Here is a 23555-nt window from a genome sequence, read left to right as displayed (position 1 = left end):
AAGTCAAAAGTGCCCAGCTCCAGCCTCAGCTGACTAGCGCTATTTGTCTCTGCCACAGAGGAGGTGTACACTGGCTACTTTCAGCTGGGAGGTGGACACCAACAGTATCTTTCTGAGCTGATGAAAGATTTATGTGCTTCGCTGTCCACTCCCCACATAAGATGCACTCAAGCTGCCTCAGGGACTGGTTCCCCCACACTTCCCTTTCCAGAGAACTTTCAGTGAAAAGGGTGAGCAAACCACAACACAGGACTGAAGGGTGCCTGAGGCTGACTTTGGACACTTACTCTGGTTAAATGTTCCTCAGGAGCACTCATTTCAAACCCACCTTGACTACAAACACAGTGTGTATCTGCATGAGCTTTCTCTAAACACTCTTCTTCCAAGTGTTGACTGTTACAAACATCCAGGGATTTGCATAGCAAGAATTAAAGGAAATACATGCTCCAGCACTCACTAGTATTTCTCCAATTGCTTTCTGTGACTGTATTTGAAAGATTACTTTTAAAACAAACATGAAAACTGCCTTGCTCAGCTCAAAAAGAGCTATGAAAAAGGACAATGCAGAAATACATAAATGAAAAGAAATGTATTTGTTCTCCAATATTGTGATTAAGCTTGACCTTTCAAAGAACAAATCTATTGGAATTGCAGAAGTTTTTAGCCTCTTAATTGGATCTGTACAGAAGAATCTTATGCCACATGCAAACAGGCTATTTCCATTTTGCCTTCCTTTACCGATTGAATAAAATACTCTGGATGTAATTCACTTGGAATCAGAATGAATAATGATCATTTAACCAATAGTTTAACCAATCTAATTTGTCCCATTTGAGAATTAATTGAGAATAAATTGAAAGACACACAAAAATAATTGTACACATATGAAGTCTCAGCAAAAGCTAGCTGTTTTAGCAAATCCACCTACACCAAAACTGGGCCACCCCAATCTAACAACAGCAGGAGTTCGTTAAATGTTGTGTACTTGTCAGTACATCCTTATCCTTAAAACAAAACCATCAAATATGGAGTTTTTGCAGTACCTGTTCTCATTCTGAGGCCCTGAGCACTATTCAGTGCTTCACAATCAACAACAGAATGTTAAGGAATTAGCCTTGCTTAAGATAATTACAAGTTGTGCCGCTGTGTTTCCTTTCACTGACAGAAAAAGCCTGCTTACCAGAATTTTTGTAGTATAAGCACTGTTGATAGCAATGGCATTAACCAGCAATTCCAGGGTTTTGGCGGGTACGGAATCTGGGTCAGGGATCTCTTTGTAGTGGACGTCACCAACATAGGCTTGGACGACCGTCATCCGGTTGGTTGTTAGTGTCCCTGTTTTGTCGGAGCAGATGGCTGTAGCATTACCCATAGTTTCACAAGCATCTAAGTGGCGGACCAGATTGTTATCCTTCATCATTTTCTGAGAAAAAGCAAAAGGAAAAAACCTTCAAGATTTGCTTTGACAGATTTTTAAGAGTGGTTATAAAAAGCTAAAAAGCATGTATTTAGCCTTGCTCATGAGAACATAATGTTCGCTAGACTAGAACTTTGATCAGGGCCAAAAACCCCAGCCCTAGATACAGACAGCCAAGCAGTGACTATCCCTGAAATAAATTTGCCTTTGACAAACCAACACACTTCCACCTTTTTTTTTTTTTTTTTTGCAGTATACCTACATTTTAAAGAATAACTACAGCAGCAAAGATTAGCTAAAGAAATTGAAGGTAACAGGACTTTTTAAAGAAAAGGGGCAAAAGACAAGAAGAGGGGGAAAGACAGACAAGAAGGGGGGAAAGGAAGCTTCACAAAATCTTCATCTACGATTCCCAGAATGTTTACATAAAGTTCATCTGACTAAATTGCTAAAACAATCTGGGAAACCTTACATAGATAATGGAATAATCTGGAAGTCCAGGATTTTAATCCTCAATTTCCTAATACAATCATTTACAATGGCTACAAACTGCAACTACACTTAAGAATTTTTTAAGTACACAGAAGCCTCAATGACACTCTAATTTCTTTGAAAACTGTTCCTGGAGACTTCAAATTCTTGTCAAAACTTAGTACTACTGCACAAGAAAATGTGAAGACAAAGTTATTCTTTACCAAAAGCCTCAACCACTCTCACAGTAAATTCTGCTCAATACATTCCTAGTAACCTTGCAAACAAAGTAGGTATTTACACTGCTTGATATTCCTGCACTGTGTAGTTTTACAGCCATGTATTAGGCACATACCTGTTTGCATTTCTTTGTCAGAAATACCTTCACTATAAAGCAAATGTTCAGTCTCATTAATATTTTGAGCACATTCATTTACAGGCCAATTTTCATCATACCTGATATAACCTAAAGACTGACTCGCTCGTAAACTCAACCAAACAGCATATTCCTCCCAGAACTATTTTCAGCATTTCTTACCTTTACAGAATATGCCAGAGAAATAGTGACAGCAAGTGGAAGTCCCTCAGGAACAGCAACCACAAGTACAGTAACACCAATAATGAAGAATTTAACAAAATACTGAACATAGACAGGAGTGCACTCAGGCAACCATGGTTTCTTGTTGACCACAAATGTGTCAATGGCAAAATATAGTACCAAAATGATTACAGTGATGGCAGACATCACCAAACCTGAAAAGAGAAATAATCAATTACTACAAAAGAAAACACAATTAAAAACACATGCAATTAGAAATCCACATTTGAATTTGACATGAAAATATTTTCTTGTTCTATGCAACATTTTTCACCAGTACCAATTATGACAGTAAAATGTAGAAAAAACATTACTATAATACGTTTACAATAGCCTTACATTCCAGTGAATGAGGAAACTGCATTTTACAGAATAATCATACTGTATTAAATTTTAAGCACCATTTTAGTGCTGCATTTAAAACTTCTCAGTCTAGTTCAACAGGAGTTCTGCTGTTGCTTAAACCAAGTGTTTTCAATTTAGTACTTTACTTTGCCTAGTACAACATTTATGTGCCCTTTTAACCTCCACCTTTTACAAGTTACTAGTCTATCCATATTCAAATACTCATCTTTCTTTTAAATAAGCTTATCTTAAGAGGCTTGAGAAAAGGAGTCTCCTGTAGTTTATGTTGCTGTAGAAATTATTTTAGAAAAGCCCTACAGATGTGTCTGGTTGAATAGACTGAGGCTGAATATGATACTGAAGAATCTTCTACAGAATAGTTTTTGACTGGTTTTCCTCCAAAGGTGATAAATAATAGTGTTCCCAAGATTTCCATTTTCAAAGGGATATATACACAGTGCATAGTTTTATGAGGAGAGGCTCAAAAGAGATACAACACTGACATTACAACACATGAAGCACTAATAAATACTCCACCGAATTCAGAAATGATCCCAGGGACTTAACATCTCTTCCAAAGGCACAGCCTTTGTGAATGTAGCACTCCTCCTCCACAATTTTGTTCCTAGATTTGAGTATAGAAATCAAATCTCCATTAGAATCTCTATTTTGCCTTGCCATGATTATTGCTCTTTGGCAGGTCTCTATGAGCAGCTAAGTCTGCATTTCAGACAGAAATACAGACTCCATACAGAAGGAGAATGGTATGAATTTCACGTCCTGACTGAACTTACAAAAAATATCGGTAAGCTGAAGGATGTTAGGGTTGACAGGAAACAGATGAGTTGTGGAGATTGCTAAATGCCAGAGGATAAAGGAAACTCCATTAAAATATTGTACGGGCAAATGCTCACGACAATGCCAGACATCCCCATAGATTGCCCAATGACAAAGAAAAACCAAATGAGGCAATGATTAATTAATTTAACTGATATTACTTGCCACATTCTAGTTAGAAATCTCTATATAATTACTTTCCAAGTGATATTTACATGCCAGCCGAAATGCCAAAGAGGGTGATAACCAGAAGGCAATGCAGAAAGGTACTTAATCTAAGAAATTAACGATCAGAAGAAATGAAGTGGTTTTTATATCCACACATACTGTTGTACAACTAGCAACAAAGCTGAGAAGCTTGAGGAATACGAAACTGGGCAAAGCATTAAATTGGACGTTAAAGAGGTGACAACCAGAGATTCCGAGTCACGCGCTCTTCAGGCAAGGAGACAGAAGCGGCATCATGGCGTTAGGTGATTAAGTGTAAAGAACATAAATACGAATGAGAAGGAGCAGCAGGGGTAAAAATCAAAAGGTAAAGAGGGATAAGAAAGACTGAGGAGAAATGAAGTCAGGAATCTCCTGGAGGGCCTCAGCCAAGGATCTGGATAGAGAGCTCTTTAATACCGAAAAAATGAACCTAATGAAGACTATACCATTATGAAAGATTTTCACTCTCTACCTACATGAAGGAGTGCTACTTATAACAGTACGGACCAGACTATACTGGGTACAAGAATCAACAGAGTGTCATATTTGGGTAGAAGGCAGGAACGTGGGGAATGTGGATATAAAGAGAGAACACAATGGTTTCAGAATCTGAGAGAGGGAAATACTGTGAGATTGGTATTTTGAGATGGTATTAGGGATTCAGAAACTGTGTACTCAGAAGTTCTAAGAGGAAAGGAAATTAAATATGTAATTACTGCACTTGGAAATATTGACTATGAGAAAAGCCACATTTCAAATTGATTCAAATTTTCATTATAATCTAAGTTGCCCAAAGCTTCCAGTTTCTTGACAGTCAAAGCTAAGGTTTACAATAATAAAAGACCTTCAATAACACATAATATCCTTAGAACAGTATCATAATGTCCTATTTCTAAATATTGCTATACAAAAGACCTATCTTTTTCAAGAGTAAATTGTTTTCAAACCTTTTGTTGCTAGTATAACACACTGCCAGCTCGGTCAGTTATCCTGCCATACCTGCTTTGCCTATCTGGACTGCCAGCTTGGTCAGCTTCCCCTGAAGAACAGATTTTTCTTTCTTGTGCATGTTGGATTTCTTCTTGTCTTTGTCATCTCCCTCTCCCCCTTCTGCACTCTTCAGTGGCTGCATCTCCATGGCAGCAGCCCCATCCTGCTGCTTGGCTAATAACGCAGAACAAAATCGTTACTCCAAAACTATTCATTCTTTTTATTTTAGTGTTGATACTTACTGAATTGAACCAGCAGCACCCACTGGGAGGGGCTGTTTGCAACGGTGAGGAGTAGAACTAGGCACTCCCCTGGCAGACAGATGCCCCTGTGAGCCCCAGTGGGGTTCTGCTGCGGCACAAACATACACATACCCCTGTGCACTCCATACATCTGGGGATAAGTACTGTGCCCTCTGGCAAGTACCACGTAACTCGCGTTTTTTTATTTATTTGGGTTTTAAACCACCTCCGACAGCCTGTGTTATACACATATATATCACTTCATGTCTGGCAAATTACTTGGCAAGCAACAGTAGATGAGTACTGCAGGATTGCCTAGAATAGCAGCTCTCAAGTGCTTGGGCAAACAGACAAGATGAATTTCTCTCAGTTTTGATTCTTCTCATAGATTATAATGCACTCTTACGATCATGCTTTTAATGAAAACATTTTAAAGGTAATGTGGTTGCACAGATGATTGATGTACCACATCTCTTAACAGCAAGGGCACCTCAGTGACCAGTGGACCACATTTTGCAAACCACTATTCTAGATAATACCAGACTGTAAAAGTTTCCTTAGCATTCAGTTTTGAAGTAATTTCACCATCTGGTCTGATGGTGATAGCACAATCATTCTCCCATGAAAAGCACACATAATTCAAAGGCTAAAACCATCCTTCCTTGAAAGAATGCTAATGCAAATATAAGGAAACTTTCTTTTATCATCAAAGAGAAAGCCATGTTTCTAAAAGCAACGACATTCCAGTTTATATATGTGTATGTGTCTGTTTTGCCTCGAACACAGACATAAGTAAATTAAATAGAATGAGATGAAACAGCCTTGCTTTGACATTCATGAACATATTGTACAAAACCATGTTTATTTTGTTTTGTACCATTAACCACTGAATTTATCTATACAGTTTCTGATCCACCACCTTTGCAATCTTTAGTATTATCTGAGAAGAGAAAGTTATAGTTTAATTTGCTTATTTGGTACAACCCAAAGAAATCATGATAGCTGGGTCTCAGGTAATAAAAAGGGAACCATGACTTTGCTTCAGAGAACAGCAAAATATTTATTTTTCATTTCATCCTAAGACCAAACATTAAATAAGAAACTTCTAAGATTAGATTCTTAACCTTCCTGTTATTTATCTCTGTAATACACTTGTGCATTGCTAAATAACATCTTGGCTTTAAAGTTTCCTTTTGTTATTGCTTTACCTTTTCCCTGCAAAAAGGAATGTGTTTGTGCAATGCCATTAAACACCAAAGATGACAAGACATCAAAAATAGAATTGGAAATTCACTCACAATACATAGCATACATAACTTGCACAACAAAAAAGAATTGAAACGACCTTTGTGACATGAAACTTCATTGTCTATGAATGGCTTATTAGAAATGCTGACCTTCTCCTGTCCTAAATATCTGACACATCAACATTCTGTAAGTTATAACCCCTTTGGTAGTTTTCATTTGTTTCTTTGTTGGGTCTGTTTGTTTGGGGATTCTTTAACATTCTGTTTGAGTAACAGGGCCATTTTTACACACAGGCACAAATCACAAACTTTCATTGCAACTTTTAACGGAATTTAACTACATGCTAAAAAATAACATCCACAACCTCCTTAATATGAAAGAAGATTACCTTTGTTCTGGCTGTTCTCCATATTTCCATCCTGCATTTTGCCTATATGATGAAAAATTTCAACAGACAACAGACAGTAAACAATCTTCACCCAAGACAGAACATGAAAATGGGAATTTAAATAAAAGGAGCAGACAGAAATAATGAGCATGTTACAGATACTTATTTATGATCAGAAGCCATTGTTAACAAACATTTAATTCAAAGCACAGACAATTTAGCTGGACACCTTTGGGGAGCAGCTGTCAAGTTCTGTGTTGTAACATGTAAAATACTAAATATTGACACATATTTTTGATCAAATTCCATAGATTAAGAGGGTGAAACTAATACAAAGAATCCAGTGAAAGCAGAAACTGAGTTATATTCCTGCACTGAAATCTCAGAGTACTAGGACATAAAAAACCCACAGGTACACGAGTATAGAGTATGACTTTGGTAACTGATTGTAGAATGAAATTAATTATTTTATCAAATGAAGACAAAGTATAAATATTAGTGCTCATAAAAATATAAATCCAATATGATTTTAAAATTACATCTTCCTTACTTGGTTGTACTGCTTAGCAAGTTACTCCTGTAAATGCAAGTGTCAGGTGATCATCCTATATTCTGCTTTATCCTAAAGAAAGATTTGCCAAGTACAGCTGTGATTCCCAGTTTGATATTTTAGCTACATACAATCTTTCCCTACCAAAGTCCTTCTTTGCTTTTTTAAAACTGAAAACACACCATTTCCAAGTGTGCATGAAATAAAAACAGCAAAATACAAATTAGAGTACACAAAACCTGGGTACCCAGAATAACCAGCAAACAATTTCAAATGTATTCCCAATTCCCTGGTGGGATCCCTTATGCAACTTTCACTCTGATATAATAATTATCTGATGGGAGTTTTCTACTACTGAGTTTTATAAATATTACATCCAGAATGGATGGATCTTCTTCACAGAATTTTGGACACATTCTAAGAAATGTATGATTAGAGTTAAAACAAAAAACACAGCACGTAAGTCTTGCTCTTCCTACTTGCTGCTATAATACAGCTGGTACTGACATGCACAGTAAAGCAGCAGAAGTTATGCTCCAACAGATATATTCTTTTTCTCAGTCTGTGCTGTGAATAAATAGTGGCAAAATTGAAAGGCTAAGATGCATTTCTTGCATGTTTTTAATTGAGAGATCACTAAAAACTTCTCTCTAAAAAAAGAGGGGTAATGACCAAATCAGGCATAAATTTCCAATGAGAATATTTCCCTGCCCCTCTCTCCCCACCCCCACCCCCCCAATACTAGAAGGCTCGAGGCATCAAGAATTCAGAAGCAGAGGATTATAGCAAAGGGAAGGATGTCTCACTACTTAAAATCATCTCAGCACTCCAATGCATTACTGAACTATGCTGGAGTAAACTGCTTAGCATCGACTGCTTGTCTCTATTTCCTACTCTAGTCCCACACTGGTTATAGTATGACCATTCTGTCTTCCAAGGACTGATTTTTTGCCATGAAACATGAATCTATGAACCTGAACAAAACCAAGTTCCTTTTCATGGTGAAATTTCCTTTAGAAGTTTTCCATATAGTGCATAGCTGGATTTCATATCTGCCCGATGGCTATTTTACTTAGAATGGTTTTTAACAAAGTTAGTGGGAGACATAAACCATCTCTAGAGATTTTGATTTCTGGTGAAAGGACAAAGCCCTCCCTGAGAACTGGAAAACATGAATGTAGAGCAGAGAGTCTGCTCTGTGTCCTGTTCTATAGGTACTTCGTCAGAACACAATTCAAAATCTTAAAGCAGTATAATTGATGATTCTTCAAGCTAGAAGAACCCAAACCCATGACTTTCATAACTGACAAATGAAGATAAAAACTTGCTAGTTAGTAGGGATATCATAAATGTTGCAAGAAATCACTCTAACAGTTCCTCTACCCTGGCTACTTAAAAATACCAGTACACAAAATAGACCATTGTTGACAACATAAACATAGGTATTTAGCAAAAATATTCTTCACGTCAGCAGCTACTGCACTTAGGTTAATGGAGAGATGAGAGGCAGTCATCACAGATAGTTATATTCCAATTATTTTGATAGAATAAGAGAAGGATAGGTAATTTAGGTAACAATAAAGAAAAAATGCTGTAAATAATTTATTTCTTGTTCCAACTAATTCATATTTGGCTATAAATTATGAACAAAGAAAGAAATTAAGATGATAGAATCACTACTGCTGAGAGATCCTTTCTCCTTTTAGTGCTAGGACCAGAAATGCTGTCTCATCTTTCTGACCTTTGCATATTTCTTAGAAACATTAGAAGGATGAGTATTTATTGATATTTTGATGATAACTGAATGTCTTTTCTTTTTGGACATTAGTATGTAAAAGGAACAGTGTTTGGGCCCTGAAATCTGGAGGAATCCATCTGAGTTTATTTTTTTCACTTTTCTAAGGACGGAATTAAAATCAGAAGGTTTAGAAAAGTACATAGAGCCTCCCACTACAACTTGTGTTGTGCAGCTGCTTTGAAAGTGTTGAGTTTCAATACAAAATATTTTGCCTGTTGCCTTTGCCTTACTAAAATTCTTTTGGAAGGTACCCATGGCACCATCACTGCCTAAGTTCTTATTCCAAAAGCCAGTTACTCCTCCAAATAAACTTTCCAAGAAAAGCCTCTCCTTTACCTCCCCAGCCCTTCATGAAGAGATGAGACAGAACTACAAAGACCTATCACTGGCACTAGAAGGTATTTGTGCACTGGAAGAAATGCTTGGAATCAACCAGAGCAACTAATCAAGTTATGTCCTCATGTGTTATGATAGAGCAAAAACCAGAAAAGATTCTATTGCTTTTCCCAAATGCCTGATGTTGCAATAAAAATGAGTTAAGCCTGCTTCATGGCAAGGCAGCTATACTCTGCAGCTGATAAGAACAGACACACATTGCAAATCTCTCCATAGAGGGAGAAGAGATATCAGACATATCTGAGGTGAATCGTTAGGAATTCTTTCATGCAGTGTGAGATCAGAGCAAAACACAGGTTAATTATCAAATAGTAAATATGATTCCACTGTATCAAACAGGAAGTCTTAGATAATTCTTCTACGCACTCACTAAGTAACTTCACTTACAAATCAGAAAATGCTTCAAAAATATATTAAAGCTGCCAATTGCTTTGCAGGAATTGAACAGCAGTGGAACGATTGAACAGCAGGAGATGTGAAGCATTCCAGACAAGCCCCTTCTCTGAGCCTGGTATGGGGCTTCTGTATCAGAATATAATTTGAAGTAACAAATTCTCTGAGTAACAAACGTCAAAAAATCCAACATGCCCACGTGGGAATCCTGGTTTAGGAACCAGGTAGTGCTCTTCTGGACAATGACAAGCACTCCTTTCTCTAAGGAAATCAAATTTGGGGTAAACAAGCCATAAACACTGATTGCTGCTTCCTGCATTTTCTTTAAAAAAAAGACAAAAAACCAACCCTTTTCTAATAGAATACTTTAAAATTAGATGAATTTTCATGAATTACTGCCTTTGTGTCTGATGTTATGATCTGCTCTTACCCTTAATTTGTAACCCTTTTACAAACTGAACATACTGTCCACCGTTTTAAGAGAGACCAAACAATTAGACATTTTAATCTCTGATAGAACATGGCAGAATTCATGATAGTTCACAGTCTCACAGTATATCAGAGGTTGGAAGGGACCTCAAGAGATTATCAGGTCCAGCCCCCCTGCCAGAGCAGGATCACTTAGGGTAGTCTGCACAGGAATGCATCCAGGTGGTGTTTGAAAGTCTCCATCTTGAGAAGGAGACTCCACAACCCCCCTGGACAGCCTGCTGCACTGCTCCATCACCCTCACTGTAAAGAAGTTTCTCCTCATGTTGAGGTTATGTCACAAATTTATCGCTATAAGCTCAGTGACTGAAAACAAAGCACTAATAAAACACTTTTGTGTCAGCTGTATGTTGACAGCTAAGACATAACAATATTTGAAGTGGTAACATGTTGATTTTCAAGTAACAAGCCATAATATTTCCTGAGCTAGGTACTTATTCAGATATATTTTTTTTCCTTCTTTGAAGATATTGTCTATACAGAGGTATAAAACTTCAGGAAAAATGTTTCTTTTCAATTACATCTAAGGAAGAATTCTCAGCCATTATTGAAAAAATCCATTTCATCCAGATGGAAAAAATACCTCCATGAACTTGGTCTCCTTGCTTTAGAACTTATTTTATTCCTTCCTTTCTCCTCTCCAAGACATATCTACATTTTAAGTCTTTTCTAACTTATTGTCACTGCTAACTAGAAAAATGTATAGTACAAACAGAACTCAGACATTGGCAATTTCCCAGGCAATTTCAAAGCACTCAGATCTAACTCTGCTTGCCAAGTCTCAGCTCTCCTGTGAACACACTGTCAGATAAGTTGAATTGTGGAAAGTATCTCCTGTTGATGTTGATCAAAGAGATCTGCAGAATTAATTCAACTGTCTTACCTCAGAGAAGTTAAGAGCAAAACAGACTCAGCTGCACAAAAATTGGGTTTCTGTATTTTGTGCACTGAAAAGAACTGTGTATGTATCTCTCAGCTCCAAGATAAACAGGGACAGTAACTATGGTTTGTGATGGGAGCAAAGATGGAAAATCACATATTTACTTAAGACACTGATTCAATATCCCTTGGAACTCAATTTCCGTATTAAGTTCAGGCATTAAGACCAAACACAACAGATATTCACCAGGCAACTAAAATTGCTAACTGAGAGACCAGCTTAGGACAACTTTGGACTCATTTCTGCATCTTGCTGAACAGTGATTCTCATCCAGCAAAGCAGCTCAGCAGATGCTTAACTTTGTACTCGCAACTCGCAGGAATGAGCACAAATGTAATAGGGCAGTCTCCAGGGGGGATGTCTGCAAGACTTTGTTGCATGTGTATGTTTATTTTACACCTAATGGAGTAGAATTACAGAGCATAAAGAATAGAGAATTAAATATTCATCATTAATCTCCTGGTTCTTGGTCTCTAAGGAATTTGAAATTGGAGTGTTGGAACCAGGATAAGGGTCTTGCCATGCAGTGAGATGCAGGGATTGCATATCCCAGCTTACTAGCAAACTTAGAATGTGCAGGAGTGAAGTTCTAAATCTGGTTACAATTTTGTTTTAAATTATAATATAATTATTTTAAAATAGGCTCAAATATTTCCTATTTAATTACAGTATCACACCAGTAAAGCTTAGCACTTGCTAGTACTCAGCGCTGGTATCTCACAGAATCACAGAAACCTTCAGGTTGGAAAAGATCCTAAGGATCACCAAGTCCAACCAATAACCCTACTCTAGAAAGTTCACCCTTAAACCATATCCCCAAGCACCACATCCAAACCACCTTTAAATATAATATCCAGGGTTGGTGACTCAAGCCCTTCCCTGGGCAGCACATTCCAGTGCCTGACTACTCTTTCTGTGAATTTTTTTTTCCTCAAAAATGTCAGAAACTCAGAATTCACATCTGTAATGTAACAATCACAGACCTACATGAAAAAAATATCACAGTGAAAAGCAGAACTACTCTTGTTAGTATTATTGGTGCTGCACAAGAGGGAAAGGTTTCTATGGCAAATAAAGACTGATGCATCTGATTATCAGAAACTAGACTAATATTAACCCATTCCATTTAATACTGGAATTAGACTGTTACAAGAGATCCTGAAATATCTGCATGCTAAGAAGCATACAATATACTCAGACACAGTCAAAACTGACTGCAGCACTATTTATATTCTTTGTAGTAAATGGGTAGGTTCATTGGAAGATCACTAAGGCACCCACAAATATCCACAAGCACAACTTCTCAGTCTTCAAAAAAAGCTGCTCAAAGTAGCAAAAGCTACTCCTAACACATTTGGTGAAATTGAATCAGATTCCTGATCCCAGCACTATTTCTCACATGAAGACTATATGAACACTTATAAGAGTGCCACATCAGGAGAATACAGATTCCATTTAATATGGTGGTGGTCTTCAATTCTAAGCTAATGAATGTGTACAGAGCTTTTCAATGAAACTTCTTGTAAGGGCAACTCGGAAGTTTTGAAACTAGCCTTACTTAACTGTTCCTTTTAATTGCAGTTTTACTTGACGGCACGCACATCGTAATTCCTGATGCTTCTCCCATGCTTAATTCTCTGTGAACAGAGTAAGTAAATCACAGTATCTTTGTGGCATCTCTTATAAGCTACTGTAGAGTTTATGGAGTAGGATCTCTCAGAGGGTAATCACAGGCACACACAACATCTGTGCAGTTCAAAGGAAGAAGGGATCTTACACAGTCAGGAGAGCAATCTATCAAATAAAATAAGCTAGGTGTTCTTGACATACCATTGACTAAGCTGGCATTTGCACTATCAGTGGCATTTGCACCTGTTGCACCATCTGTAGCTGAAGGAGGGTGGGAGGAGGGATGGGAAGAATCTACTGAGCAATAATGGATAAAAAAAGGCAATAAATAATAACAGCATGAACAAAGGCACGTGATAAAACAAACAAACAAAAAAACATTTATGGAATACTATGGCTTTGTTTTCTCCAAAATCAATCTGTTTGAAATCAATTAACAAAACTTTCAAAAGAAAATGTCATTACAAAGGTGGTACAAAGTAAGGGAAAAACTCATACACGGAATAATAATAATAATAATAAAATAAAGAAATAAATATGAAAGACATTTAAGAAAGTTAACAGAGTTGGTGAGAACTGACTGTATGCAGTACTATGTACATTGCCTTGGTCCTCTTATGTGTACTATTTTACTTTAATATAATGTTATGCAACTATTAAATGGTTGACAGATTTTCCTTGAATGAATTCACGCACTGCAGGGTAGTTTTAAAACCTGCAGCATAATACACAGTATGCACAGCACGACGTATTTAGTGGCTTATGTAACGTTGCACATTACAATGTAGTATTGCTGCTACATTCCAGTCTAACATGGGCTCGGCCCATGTCCTGCCACAGTCTGGTTCATGTGCACATTGAGCCAAGGAGAAACATTAAACTTTGCAATGTTGTATGTGGAAACGGAAAATCTAGTCTTGAGGAAGAAAATGAGTTACTTTAAATCCAAATAATACACATTAAATAATTGCCTGGTTTGCAGTGAAATGGAAAAGTATCATAAATGAAAATTATCTTTATTTTTTTGTTTTCAGCAATTATCTGCAGATTAGAGAAACTGGTAAGGAAACCTTTTCTAACAGGAAGGTGAAAAACCTGAAGAGGGTTTTTTACTTTATTAGTTTTTTTTATACAAAGTTCAGAAAATTAGTCTCTACAAATAACAAAGTAAGTTTTTGTTTTGTTTCTGCTGGTTAAATATTCACACTAGAACACAGAGTCCTACAATGAATCCTGATCAAAACTCCTGAACTTCAGCACTTCAGCACTTGCCCCTTAGTGAGTTTCACACTGTGCTGGTTTAGTATTCAAGAAAAATAGTTTTGTTCTGCTTAGAAATGGTAAATTGGGAGAAGAAAATAAACAGCACAAAGGATTTTAAAACACACCCCATGTGTGAAACTGCATTCATGAAAATTTCAATTGCAAATTTGATTATAGTGATGGTAATAACTTAAACTGTTTTGGTTACTCATGCTTATTTTTGATTCCATTTGGATCCTCATACTAACCAGCACAGCATGAACTGCTAAACAGCAAATCACGCATTCCCACATTTAATACACCCTCATTTCCTTCTAGAGAATAACTGATTATCCAAGCTTAACATTAAGATTTGCAACACCAACAACATGTGCACTCTTAAAACGTCTGCCATGAATATCCTCTTGATTTGAAATTGTTCTATGATTTAACCGGATTGATTCAAAAACAATTATTTTAATCATTAGTTCAGCCCTGATTTGCACCAAAGCTTGCTGGCTAAAAGCCTCATCCTTCCATTTGATGTGGTACAGTTCTTACTCTACCTGGCAGCTGATGTCCATCCTCCTGTTTCACACCTGTATGATGATTTTTACAACATGTTAATGAATGATAAAAGCGCATACCCATGTAAGACCCAAACAGACATTTAGGATTGGCAGGATTTCAGAGAATTGCCAGTTTATATAAGACAGTACAATGCATGAGTCTGGGGCTCAGTCTGCTACCAGCTCTGCCCAGGCACTCTGCTGCACTAGAATACAGCTGCTATCAGCATGAGAAAACCTGAAGGATAATTTCGGTGATGTAGCTACAGTCAGCTTCAGTGTCTGCACAAGAGGTTCATGTGAATCTCTGGCTCTGGGCGGGAAATTACAGCCACAGTGCAGTGCATCAAGCTGGTATCTCCCATTTCTCTTTCCCTGTCTTTCAAGGCTGTCCAAACTGAAACACGAGAGTATCACCAGTGCCCTGAGCAACATAAAACACAGAGAAACCCACTCCAGCTGAACAAGAGAGCTTGGGGCAGGCAGCTGTCACTTGCAAGCAGGTTCTGAAGTTGCTCCTCCTCACCTACCCTATCCTTAGACATTGTCAAAACAGATGCTGTTGGATATGAAAAGATCTGTTTCCAGGAATCTTCCTCTTACTGATAGCAAGATTAGACTTTAAGATACCATTCACAACTAGCCTGACATGGAAGAGTTTTACTCTGGGAAGTTTTGGTCTTTCTCCTTCTAATGTTCCCAGAACTTACCATGCCTAGCAGGTATTGCACATTTCTGCATAGAAATTAAAGGATCAACACTTTGTAAAGTCTTTCATCAAGTAAAAAGGGATTTCCTCATAGAAACATGGAGTTAAGTGCAACCACTTGTCAAATGTGTTTAGAAATGGAAACCATAGGTCATGAAAAACATTAAAATTTGACCTTGCTGTCTGGAGCTTCAAACTAAAAGGATGGAAATGAAAAAAGGTGGAATCACTCTGCCTGGCAGATACTAAGTAAAATATTTGGTAAAGATGTAACTATTCTTTTTTTATTAATAGTCAAAACTACTAAAAAGAGTGGAAATGTCTAAAAAACCCATGAATTGGCCCTTAATTATGTCTGAAAGGTAAACATTCTTAGAACAAAATTGAAATTAAATTCTGAAAGCAGACTTGAACAATTTACAAGAGTGTATGCACAGAAACTGGAAAGAACACACATTAAATCACATCTCCACTTAGTGTGCAACCCACAAATTAGCAACTGCATATGACATCACATTGTAAGAAGGTGAAAAGTGTAAAGAGATTTCTCAATTTCATTTACTGATCCAGACACCAAAGTTAAACTCCATTAACATTTGCTGCTATTTTCTTGTCTTTTACTATTCTTGGGTTGACCTTTACACCTTAAGAAATTAAAATGCCTCTAAAGTCAGTCACTGACATTAAACAACCAGGCTAGCAAAAGCCACATTTTATCTTTATTTCTGAAGCTCAAAGAAAGATGCTATTTCCATGGCCAAGGTTTGGGTTTTTTTTTCTGACAAAAATCCCAAACACTGTTACATAGATGGAAATGTGCAAGAGCAAAATCTTAGCAATTTTTGGTGAGTATGGATATATGTAAAGAAGACAGGGCAATGGGAGGATGCCCATGTATTCCTTTGCATTTAATTATGTACTGAAAGCCTGCAGTTTCACACTGGAAAAACATCTTGTTATCCAATGTATTTATTGGTTAACAGCTTTTGCTGTTTTTCTGTGTGGCATGTGATGATAAAAATGTATACCAAAAAGGAATTTTTAAGATTGCATTTATTTATTAAGAATGGAGGGGAGCTCTGGCTGCACAAAGCCAAACAGTTTTCTTTGGAGCATACTCATGTGTTGTGAAATTTACCTTTCTTATCTTTCTTTTCTTCTTCTTCTCCTCCAGCACCTAGCAGAGTAAAGATGATGCCTGTCTGAGAATTCACACCCACAGCAGTTACAAGCATTCGTCCAGAGCCTTCCATGACGTGAGTACCTGAAAATATGCAATATAAGTTATATATAGCTGAAAAAAACAGAAAGAACAACCATTGAATATTTTATGCCAGACTTTTACAATAGTACTGAGCAATATTTGTTACATTTGAAAATATATTGAGGTCAGTATACCAAAAATAATCCTATTTGGGGTGTGTTATTCTCAAGCAAGGACAGATGCTTAACTGCAGATCTTGGGCTGTAGATCCTATAACCACACACAACAGATTCCCTGTTTAAAAGAAATGCTGTCACTGAGCAGGTGCACACCATCTTGGAAGGTAAGAGTTCAGCTTCACACAGTCAATACTTGTAACTTTGAAAATACTGTTTCACGGTTCTGCAAACATTCCTGTGTGACACCAGTCAAGATTAGGGTTACATAAGTTAAACTGGGTGCAATTTCTTCCATCTTTCACAGGCACAGAAAAAAAATATTTTTTAAGACAATTCCACATTGAAAAGCCAGTACAGAGAAAAATCTTCAAGGAGATGTTTAATTAAATCATAAGACTACTGAATAGTGAGGAGAACATGATGTACACTTAAAAACAAACTCGGTGTGAGATATTTCTATTACTCTAAAGTAAATCTGAGGATATATTAAGTTTTTCTGAGAAGAATCATTTAACTAGGTAATTTTATCTTCATATTAAATAAATTCCTTTTGAGAAATATTGCATGCTTTATTGTATAGAAATTACTTATTTCCAGCTCTTATTCCTATATTGAAACAAATGTTAGGTCCATCTAAGATCATAGCCTCTTAGAAACCTTTTCTATGAGTTGTGCAAACATGAACAAACCAAATTCTTAGAAACAACAAAAACTATTCTGGTTTACCTTTTAGAACTATTTTATAACAGAGGATTTGCAAAAGGACAGTCTAGGCAATTGCACACTTGCTATTTCTAAAACAGAGTTTGCAGAACAGCCTATGGTTATGACAGGTATTTAAGGCCAGTTAATGAAAGCTTATTGAAAAAAAAAATATCCTTGGAGCATAGGAACAATTGTACCAAGGATGGCATCAAATGACCAATTTGTCATTTAATGTGGTGACAAAATCTTCATCTAGAATGTACCTTATTGAATTAATACTTAAAATGTCTGAAAAGAGAGATCCTTAGCAGGTGGTAAATTTTAAAAGACACTAAGCAGATCAGCAGTGCTCCTATGAAACAGATGAAAACCAAATATGCAATGATCAGCTATTCATTGAAATAGGCTCTATATTTTATCCTATAGAAGCAGAAAATTATGTTATGCATGTAAAACACTGAGAACATAGAGGAATCGTTTCTTAACCCAAAGCTGACAAAGCAAGCTGGGATTGAAAGTTTGCTGGGCTTGGGGTTTTTTTAAATATTTCTTTGTTTGAAGAAGGAAGTAGTTTGAATAGACATATGGTTAACTACGACCTGCTCAGAATGTATTCTGTTCTTTAACTATTCTTTTTAATTGTGGGACATCAGAAGAATGAGATCAGATGGAATCAGAATACAGCCCAGTAGTCACATTTTCCTTTGTGTGGGGGTGGTGCTGGTATATGTAGATAATTTTTTTTACTCTTGTTATGAAATTATTTGTTGGTTTTAAGAGTCTTGAAGTCAACTGAACAGTTTGACCATTGTGGTAGTAATTTCACTACTTACAATACTTCACTCTTTGCCTTGTCACTGCAGCATTTGTAACAAATGGTGTTATTTTGCTGGCTTTTAATCTGTCATTCCTTAGATCCTCCCTTCACTTAAAAAATTACATTGTACTGCTTTACAGTATCAAGTTTGACATAAATGTAAGATTGTCCCTTTACCTTCCTTAAGACAGCATCACTGCTTCTTTCATTCTGTAACTGCATGAACTACAGAGAGTCATTAACTGTCTTGTCCTAAACAGCAGCTAATGAGGTCAAAGTTCTGGTATGCCTACTCTCAGCTAGCTGCCCCTGCCACTCATTCCACTACCATCATTAACTACCACTCAATATTTTAAAACTGAAGGGAAATTGTTCACTGATGCCTGTAGTTCTGAAACACACCACTGCAGGGCTCACCTGAAATCACAGTAAAAAAGAAAAGCAATTTTCAAACAGTTTTGTTCAAACTTCTGCAAAACAGAAAATGTCTGAAACTCAAGCTCATTTGAGAGGAAATATTCATTTAAAATATACTTTAATTAAGAACTTGCTTTCAGTATTCCTTTGTTTTGCTTTAAAGTAATCTTACTGGATTAAAAAGGTGGGTAGAAAGATCCTTCCAAAAATGGCATGCACATCTGTATTCCAAAACTACTTTATTAAGAAAACATGCACCCACCAGATTCCAAGCTAACGTCTGCACACCCAGAAAGGGCAAAAATGTCATCAACTGCAATGCCTCTCTGAGCCTTTTCGTAACACTAGTGGTGTAAAACAAGAGTTCAGAAGCATTCCAGTGCATTCACAAGCATGTTTTTGACCAGGCACTCATTTATAATCAGTTTATGTTCTACTGGAAAAATTCTCCATTTTCTAAGCTAAAGCTAAGAGCTGAACCTCTTTCCTCCTAACTCTGGCAATTTCACTATTTAAATGGTATTGCAGTATTGGTGTGAATGAAGAAAGGGGCTCCATGACTTCAGTCATCCATTGTTATACAAATGGGATTTTGGAAAGGATGCCTGCTTTCCATCTGTACTCTATGCATGTACTTCAATTTTATGTTCAACAATCCATCTTTCCCTTTCTAGATGCATTTTTGAGTAAAATACATTTTTGACATGCTGACTATTTAATTTGAAGTTGATAAATGGTGAATATTCCAAGATAGGGAAGGAAGAAGTCTAGTTTAGTAAGAAAACAGATAAACAGATGAGACAGTAATAATACTGGTGAAACAGATTGAAAGTAGGGCTGAAAAACAAGAGAAGCACAACTTGCCAGTTGTTTTTTTTAAACTGTTTTGTTACTTGCAGTGAACTTGTGGTAAACAAAAATTTTCTATCAGCATATTTAAACAACTGGTTTAGTCACAACAGTTATTAAGAGGCAACTGAAAATAATAATAAAGTGAACCAACCAGCAGAATATCCTCTATGAAAAAGAAAAGTTTTCCAGAAAAATCTCATCTACAATTAATTTCAACACATCCAAGCAATTTGGAATTTCTGAGCTGCTCAGTTCTGAAAACCTCTGCTGTGGTAGAAGACTGGCTTGGAGTATTTTCTGGCAGGGGATTAAGATACAATCAGGCATTTTGTTCTCTAGGCAATAACTGACATGATTTCCTTTTATTTCCAAAACCTAACAAAGCACCATGACCAAGGGATTTCTTCTGTTTATTTGTTCTTGAATAAGCTCAATTTAATTTGTTTCAAACCCTCATTGCTCACTGGCAGAAATATGCATCTGTAAAAGTTAGCTTAGGCTATAGTAATATTCTGTCAGTCTTCATTCAGTGAGACCTGCAGTAGGTGAGCTCCTCTGTGTAAATCATTCATATTTTAATAAATTAATCTAAATACCTTGGAGGGGGAGTTAGGGGGGATGGGGGTTAAACAGTAAGCCTCATAAAGTAGTACAGACAATATTAACTATTATAATAGGTGGTGCTCTCAGTGAAGTCACTGTGTGAAGTGCTAAGGCTGGACTCATATTCAGAACTTCTGTATTTGGGAATCATGGATTTCTGCAAACGCTGAACTCTACAAAACTTAAAGGGCACACCAGCTTCAAACCAGACAACTGAGCAGCATAAGTTTGGCTACCCAAGCTGTCTTCATCTGTTGACACATGCCCATGCTTATTGCAAAGAAACTTCAAAGAAACTTGTTTAGGCTGATGTCTTTTGAAGCACAGACCTCAGTTAATGAACGAGAAGAAGGAAAACGTTGCAGACAGAAGTACAGTGGAACTATAGAACAGAAACTGCTTCTTTGGGTTTCAGGTACATCAGTCTCTATTTCCATTTCTGCATTTCTAGGTGGTACCAAGTCTGCTACAGACAGATGGAAATGAACCATCTGGTTTAGTCAACACTTGTACGCTTAGAACTGCTTCTCAAGTACAGTAAATGACTGTCTGGATGATTAAACAGGACATTAAGCACAGAAACTCATTTAGTTTAATTATCTCATTGAAATTGAATATTAAAAAATGTTGTTTCAGGTGCTAATGGTGAAAATAATACTGCCTGATTCAGGGTGTTTATCTTTCAGCAGATTTAGGCTCTGAAAACAAACTGTGGCTGCAAGTCAAATGCTCCCTTTTTTCAAATCTTGCTTCTTTTTTTCAGTTACTCTTCTGTCAACCTTGAACTGGTTTCATTTCCAACAGATGATTAAGGGACAACAGCAGCATCCTGACAGTATTTGTCTAATTCTAAAGCTTACCTGGACATAACTTACTGACTTCTCCAGGTGCAAAGATAAGAGGAAGATTTAAGGTCTATTTGATTTGTTATTTATTTATTTATTCTTCTGTGGGGGGTGGGGCTTGGTTTGGTTTGGTTTTTAAAGCAAGTTTTGTAACAATTTAGGTCTAGGCTAACGTCCAACAGAAATTCAGTTTTTAAAGCAGGTCAAACCCACCCTGAAAGACATGGTGGTTTCCAAGATTTTGGTTTTTGGACTACTAACAATCTCCAGTGCGCACACGAGCTCCCGCATCACTGGGATTAAACCTTGCACTGTATCTACGGAAGAAGGTAAATTTTTTTCATCACAGAATCTCAAATCATCAGCTCTGCTCCTGAGCAGAGTTCAGGGATTTTCTAACACAGCATGAGTAAAAATTCATTGGTCTAATTATGGAACAAAGACGTGTGCAGGGCTTGTTATAACATCACATTAATTCTTCACCTTCTTTGTAATCACAATAGAGATTATGCAGTAAGTAAGAGAGAAAAATAAAGAGTATAAACTTTATTTCACTCTTCAATGAAAGCATAAAGAATAATTTCTCTCCTTATAGGAAAGAAATTTGAGTTTTGGGAAGCAAGACACTACTGAACTCTGCAGGTATTCAGAACTATCTAATTCAGTTCAGAAATATGTGAGTACACAAATCAGTGAAAATGTGGTAATCAGAAAACCTCTACAATTCACCAACAGGATATTTTTAATTGAGACAAGTCTACGATATTCTATAATTGAAGTTTTTAAAGAAAATATCATCATTAAATCTCTCTTTAAAATAACAACCTTATGCCACGTAAGAAATTACATTTAGAAAACAGTACAACTATCAGCTACGAAAAAAAGAAATGTAAGGGGCATGGGGGTGGTGTGAAGCATGAAGAGTTGAAGGACAGCACTGGATTAAAAATTTAGTTAGGGACAGCAGCATTGAGCTACCCTTCCTCAAAATACCTGCATGCCTCCCTGTTGCACAGAATCACAATTTATATACTGGAAAGCATCTCCAAGAGAATTGTTAATCTACAATCAAGCGTCTGCACTATCAGTATAAATCAAATTACTGGGGATCTAGCAAAAATAACAGTAGTTTCATACACTACTGATGAAAGTCAGAACATTTTCTTAAGCCATAGGGACATCGAGAATTCAAATGTCCCCCTGCCCTCACTATTCAGCATTGCTAGATGTGTGCTGTCTGCAAATGCTGAGCTCTTCATTCTATTTTCTCTGCATGAATGTAGCCTTCGGAGTTTGCAACACCTCCACTAATCTTTATCAGCCTCTACCAAACATGTGCACAAATATTCTTCAGACATTTATAACTTGGAAAAGCTTGGAGTTTTACATCATGAAGAGCAAAAGACATACAGTTAGCAGGGATGCTGCAGCAAAATCAGTTAACAAATAAAACCCAGAATACTTTTAAACAAGTCAAAGGATTTTATATATGTTTTATTCTGAGAAGCGAGAGGAAATTTTCAAGTCATTTGAAAAAAAATAATTATTTTTAATACACACTTTCAGGTAGAAAGATGCTTGAAGCTTACTAAAGTTAAAATTAATTTGCATGGTCTTTTGTAACATGAAGTCTGTGGCAATGGCAAGTCTGTAAATAATATCAGCAGTTTCTTTATTTTAAGCTACTGTAGCCACCTTCTGACTGGTATCTGATGCTTTTTACCATAATCTACATAACAAACACTCGGAATCTCATAGTCAGTGAACTCATGTGATTTTAAATTTGGAAATAAAAATTCTCAGATCCTTACTTGTTTCTTGTCAACAAAACCATCTCCCAGCAGTTACTGCTTGGGAAACCCCAGCTCAATGAGGCAGGATGGGGGCAGGATTCCTGCAGGAATGGGTACTTACCTGCTGCACTGCACCATAAATACTCTGTTAGAGATTACTCTTGCCATTAAGAAGTTGAAAATTACTGTATCAGGTTATAACACAGATGTTTGCTATGAGATTAGCAGGCTGTTATTTTCTGATGACATCCAAGTTGGAATCTGTTGCTAACCAACATATTTAGAAACTATCACAATTAGAGCTAAAATATCACATTCTATTAGTGATTTATCATATTCCATCAGTGATTTAAGTCTAAGTGATTTAGTGTATAGTTATATTACAAAACAGAAACATTACAAATAATTTGAATTTAGCACAGCAGTCAAGCCCACAACATTTCATTTCCTCCTAAGCACATTGTTTCTTTTTCTATTGTATGTATGCTGCACACAAAGAAACTGTTTAAAGAGACTTTAAAAGACTTTGAAAGTTAATGGTTACATTAAATTTACAATTAATTGAAACAATTGTTATTTCCCTAAGTGATACTTCCCCTTTCCTCTGAAAATGTTTCACTACTTTCTCACTTTATAAAATAAACATGATCATCAGAAATCATTGCACACAGTTGAAAAA

The 23555-nt window shown here is 36.6% G+C and overlaps 1 protein-coding gene across 9 annotated transcripts in view; it reads right to left on the bottom strand.

Annotated features, from left to right (window-relative positions):
- ATP2B2 (ATPase plasma membrane Ca2+ transporting 2) overlaps window positions 1–23555 on the bottom strand; it is a 175252-nt gene that overhangs the window by 72674 nt on the left and 79023 nt on the right. For 2 of the 9 annotated variants that reach the window (XM_054387363.1, XM_054387367.1), the window contains exons 5-9: window positions 16600–16725; window positions 6747–6788; window positions 4878–5042; window positions 2427–2641; window positions 1181–1423 (exon numbers count right to left, since the gene is read on the bottom strand). In XM_054387363.1, coding sequence (XP_054243338.1) covers window positions 1181–1423; window positions 2427–2641; window positions 4878–5042; window positions 6747–6788; window positions 16600–16725 — 791 coding nt within the window. Of the gene's footprint in view, window positions 1–1180; window positions 1424–2426; window positions 2642–4877; window positions 5043–6746; window positions 6789–13142; window positions 13239–14749; window positions 14783–16599; window positions 16726–23555 lie in introns of all 9 variants that reach the window. The other 7 variants (XM_054387369.1, XM_054387370.1, XM_054387362.1 and 4 more) reach the window with 6 other exon arrangements.

This window comes from Indicator indicator, chromosome 15, assembly GCF_027791375.1.
Source record: "Indicator indicator isolate 239-I01 chromosome 15, UM_Iind_1.1, whole genome shotgun sequence".
Classification (NCBI taxonomy): domain Eukaryota; kingdom Metazoa; phylum Chordata; class Aves; order Piciformes; family Indicatoridae; genus Indicator; species Indicator indicator.
Note: the sequence above shows the minus strand (reverse complement) of the source record. Positions and strands in the feature narration are given on the sequence as shown.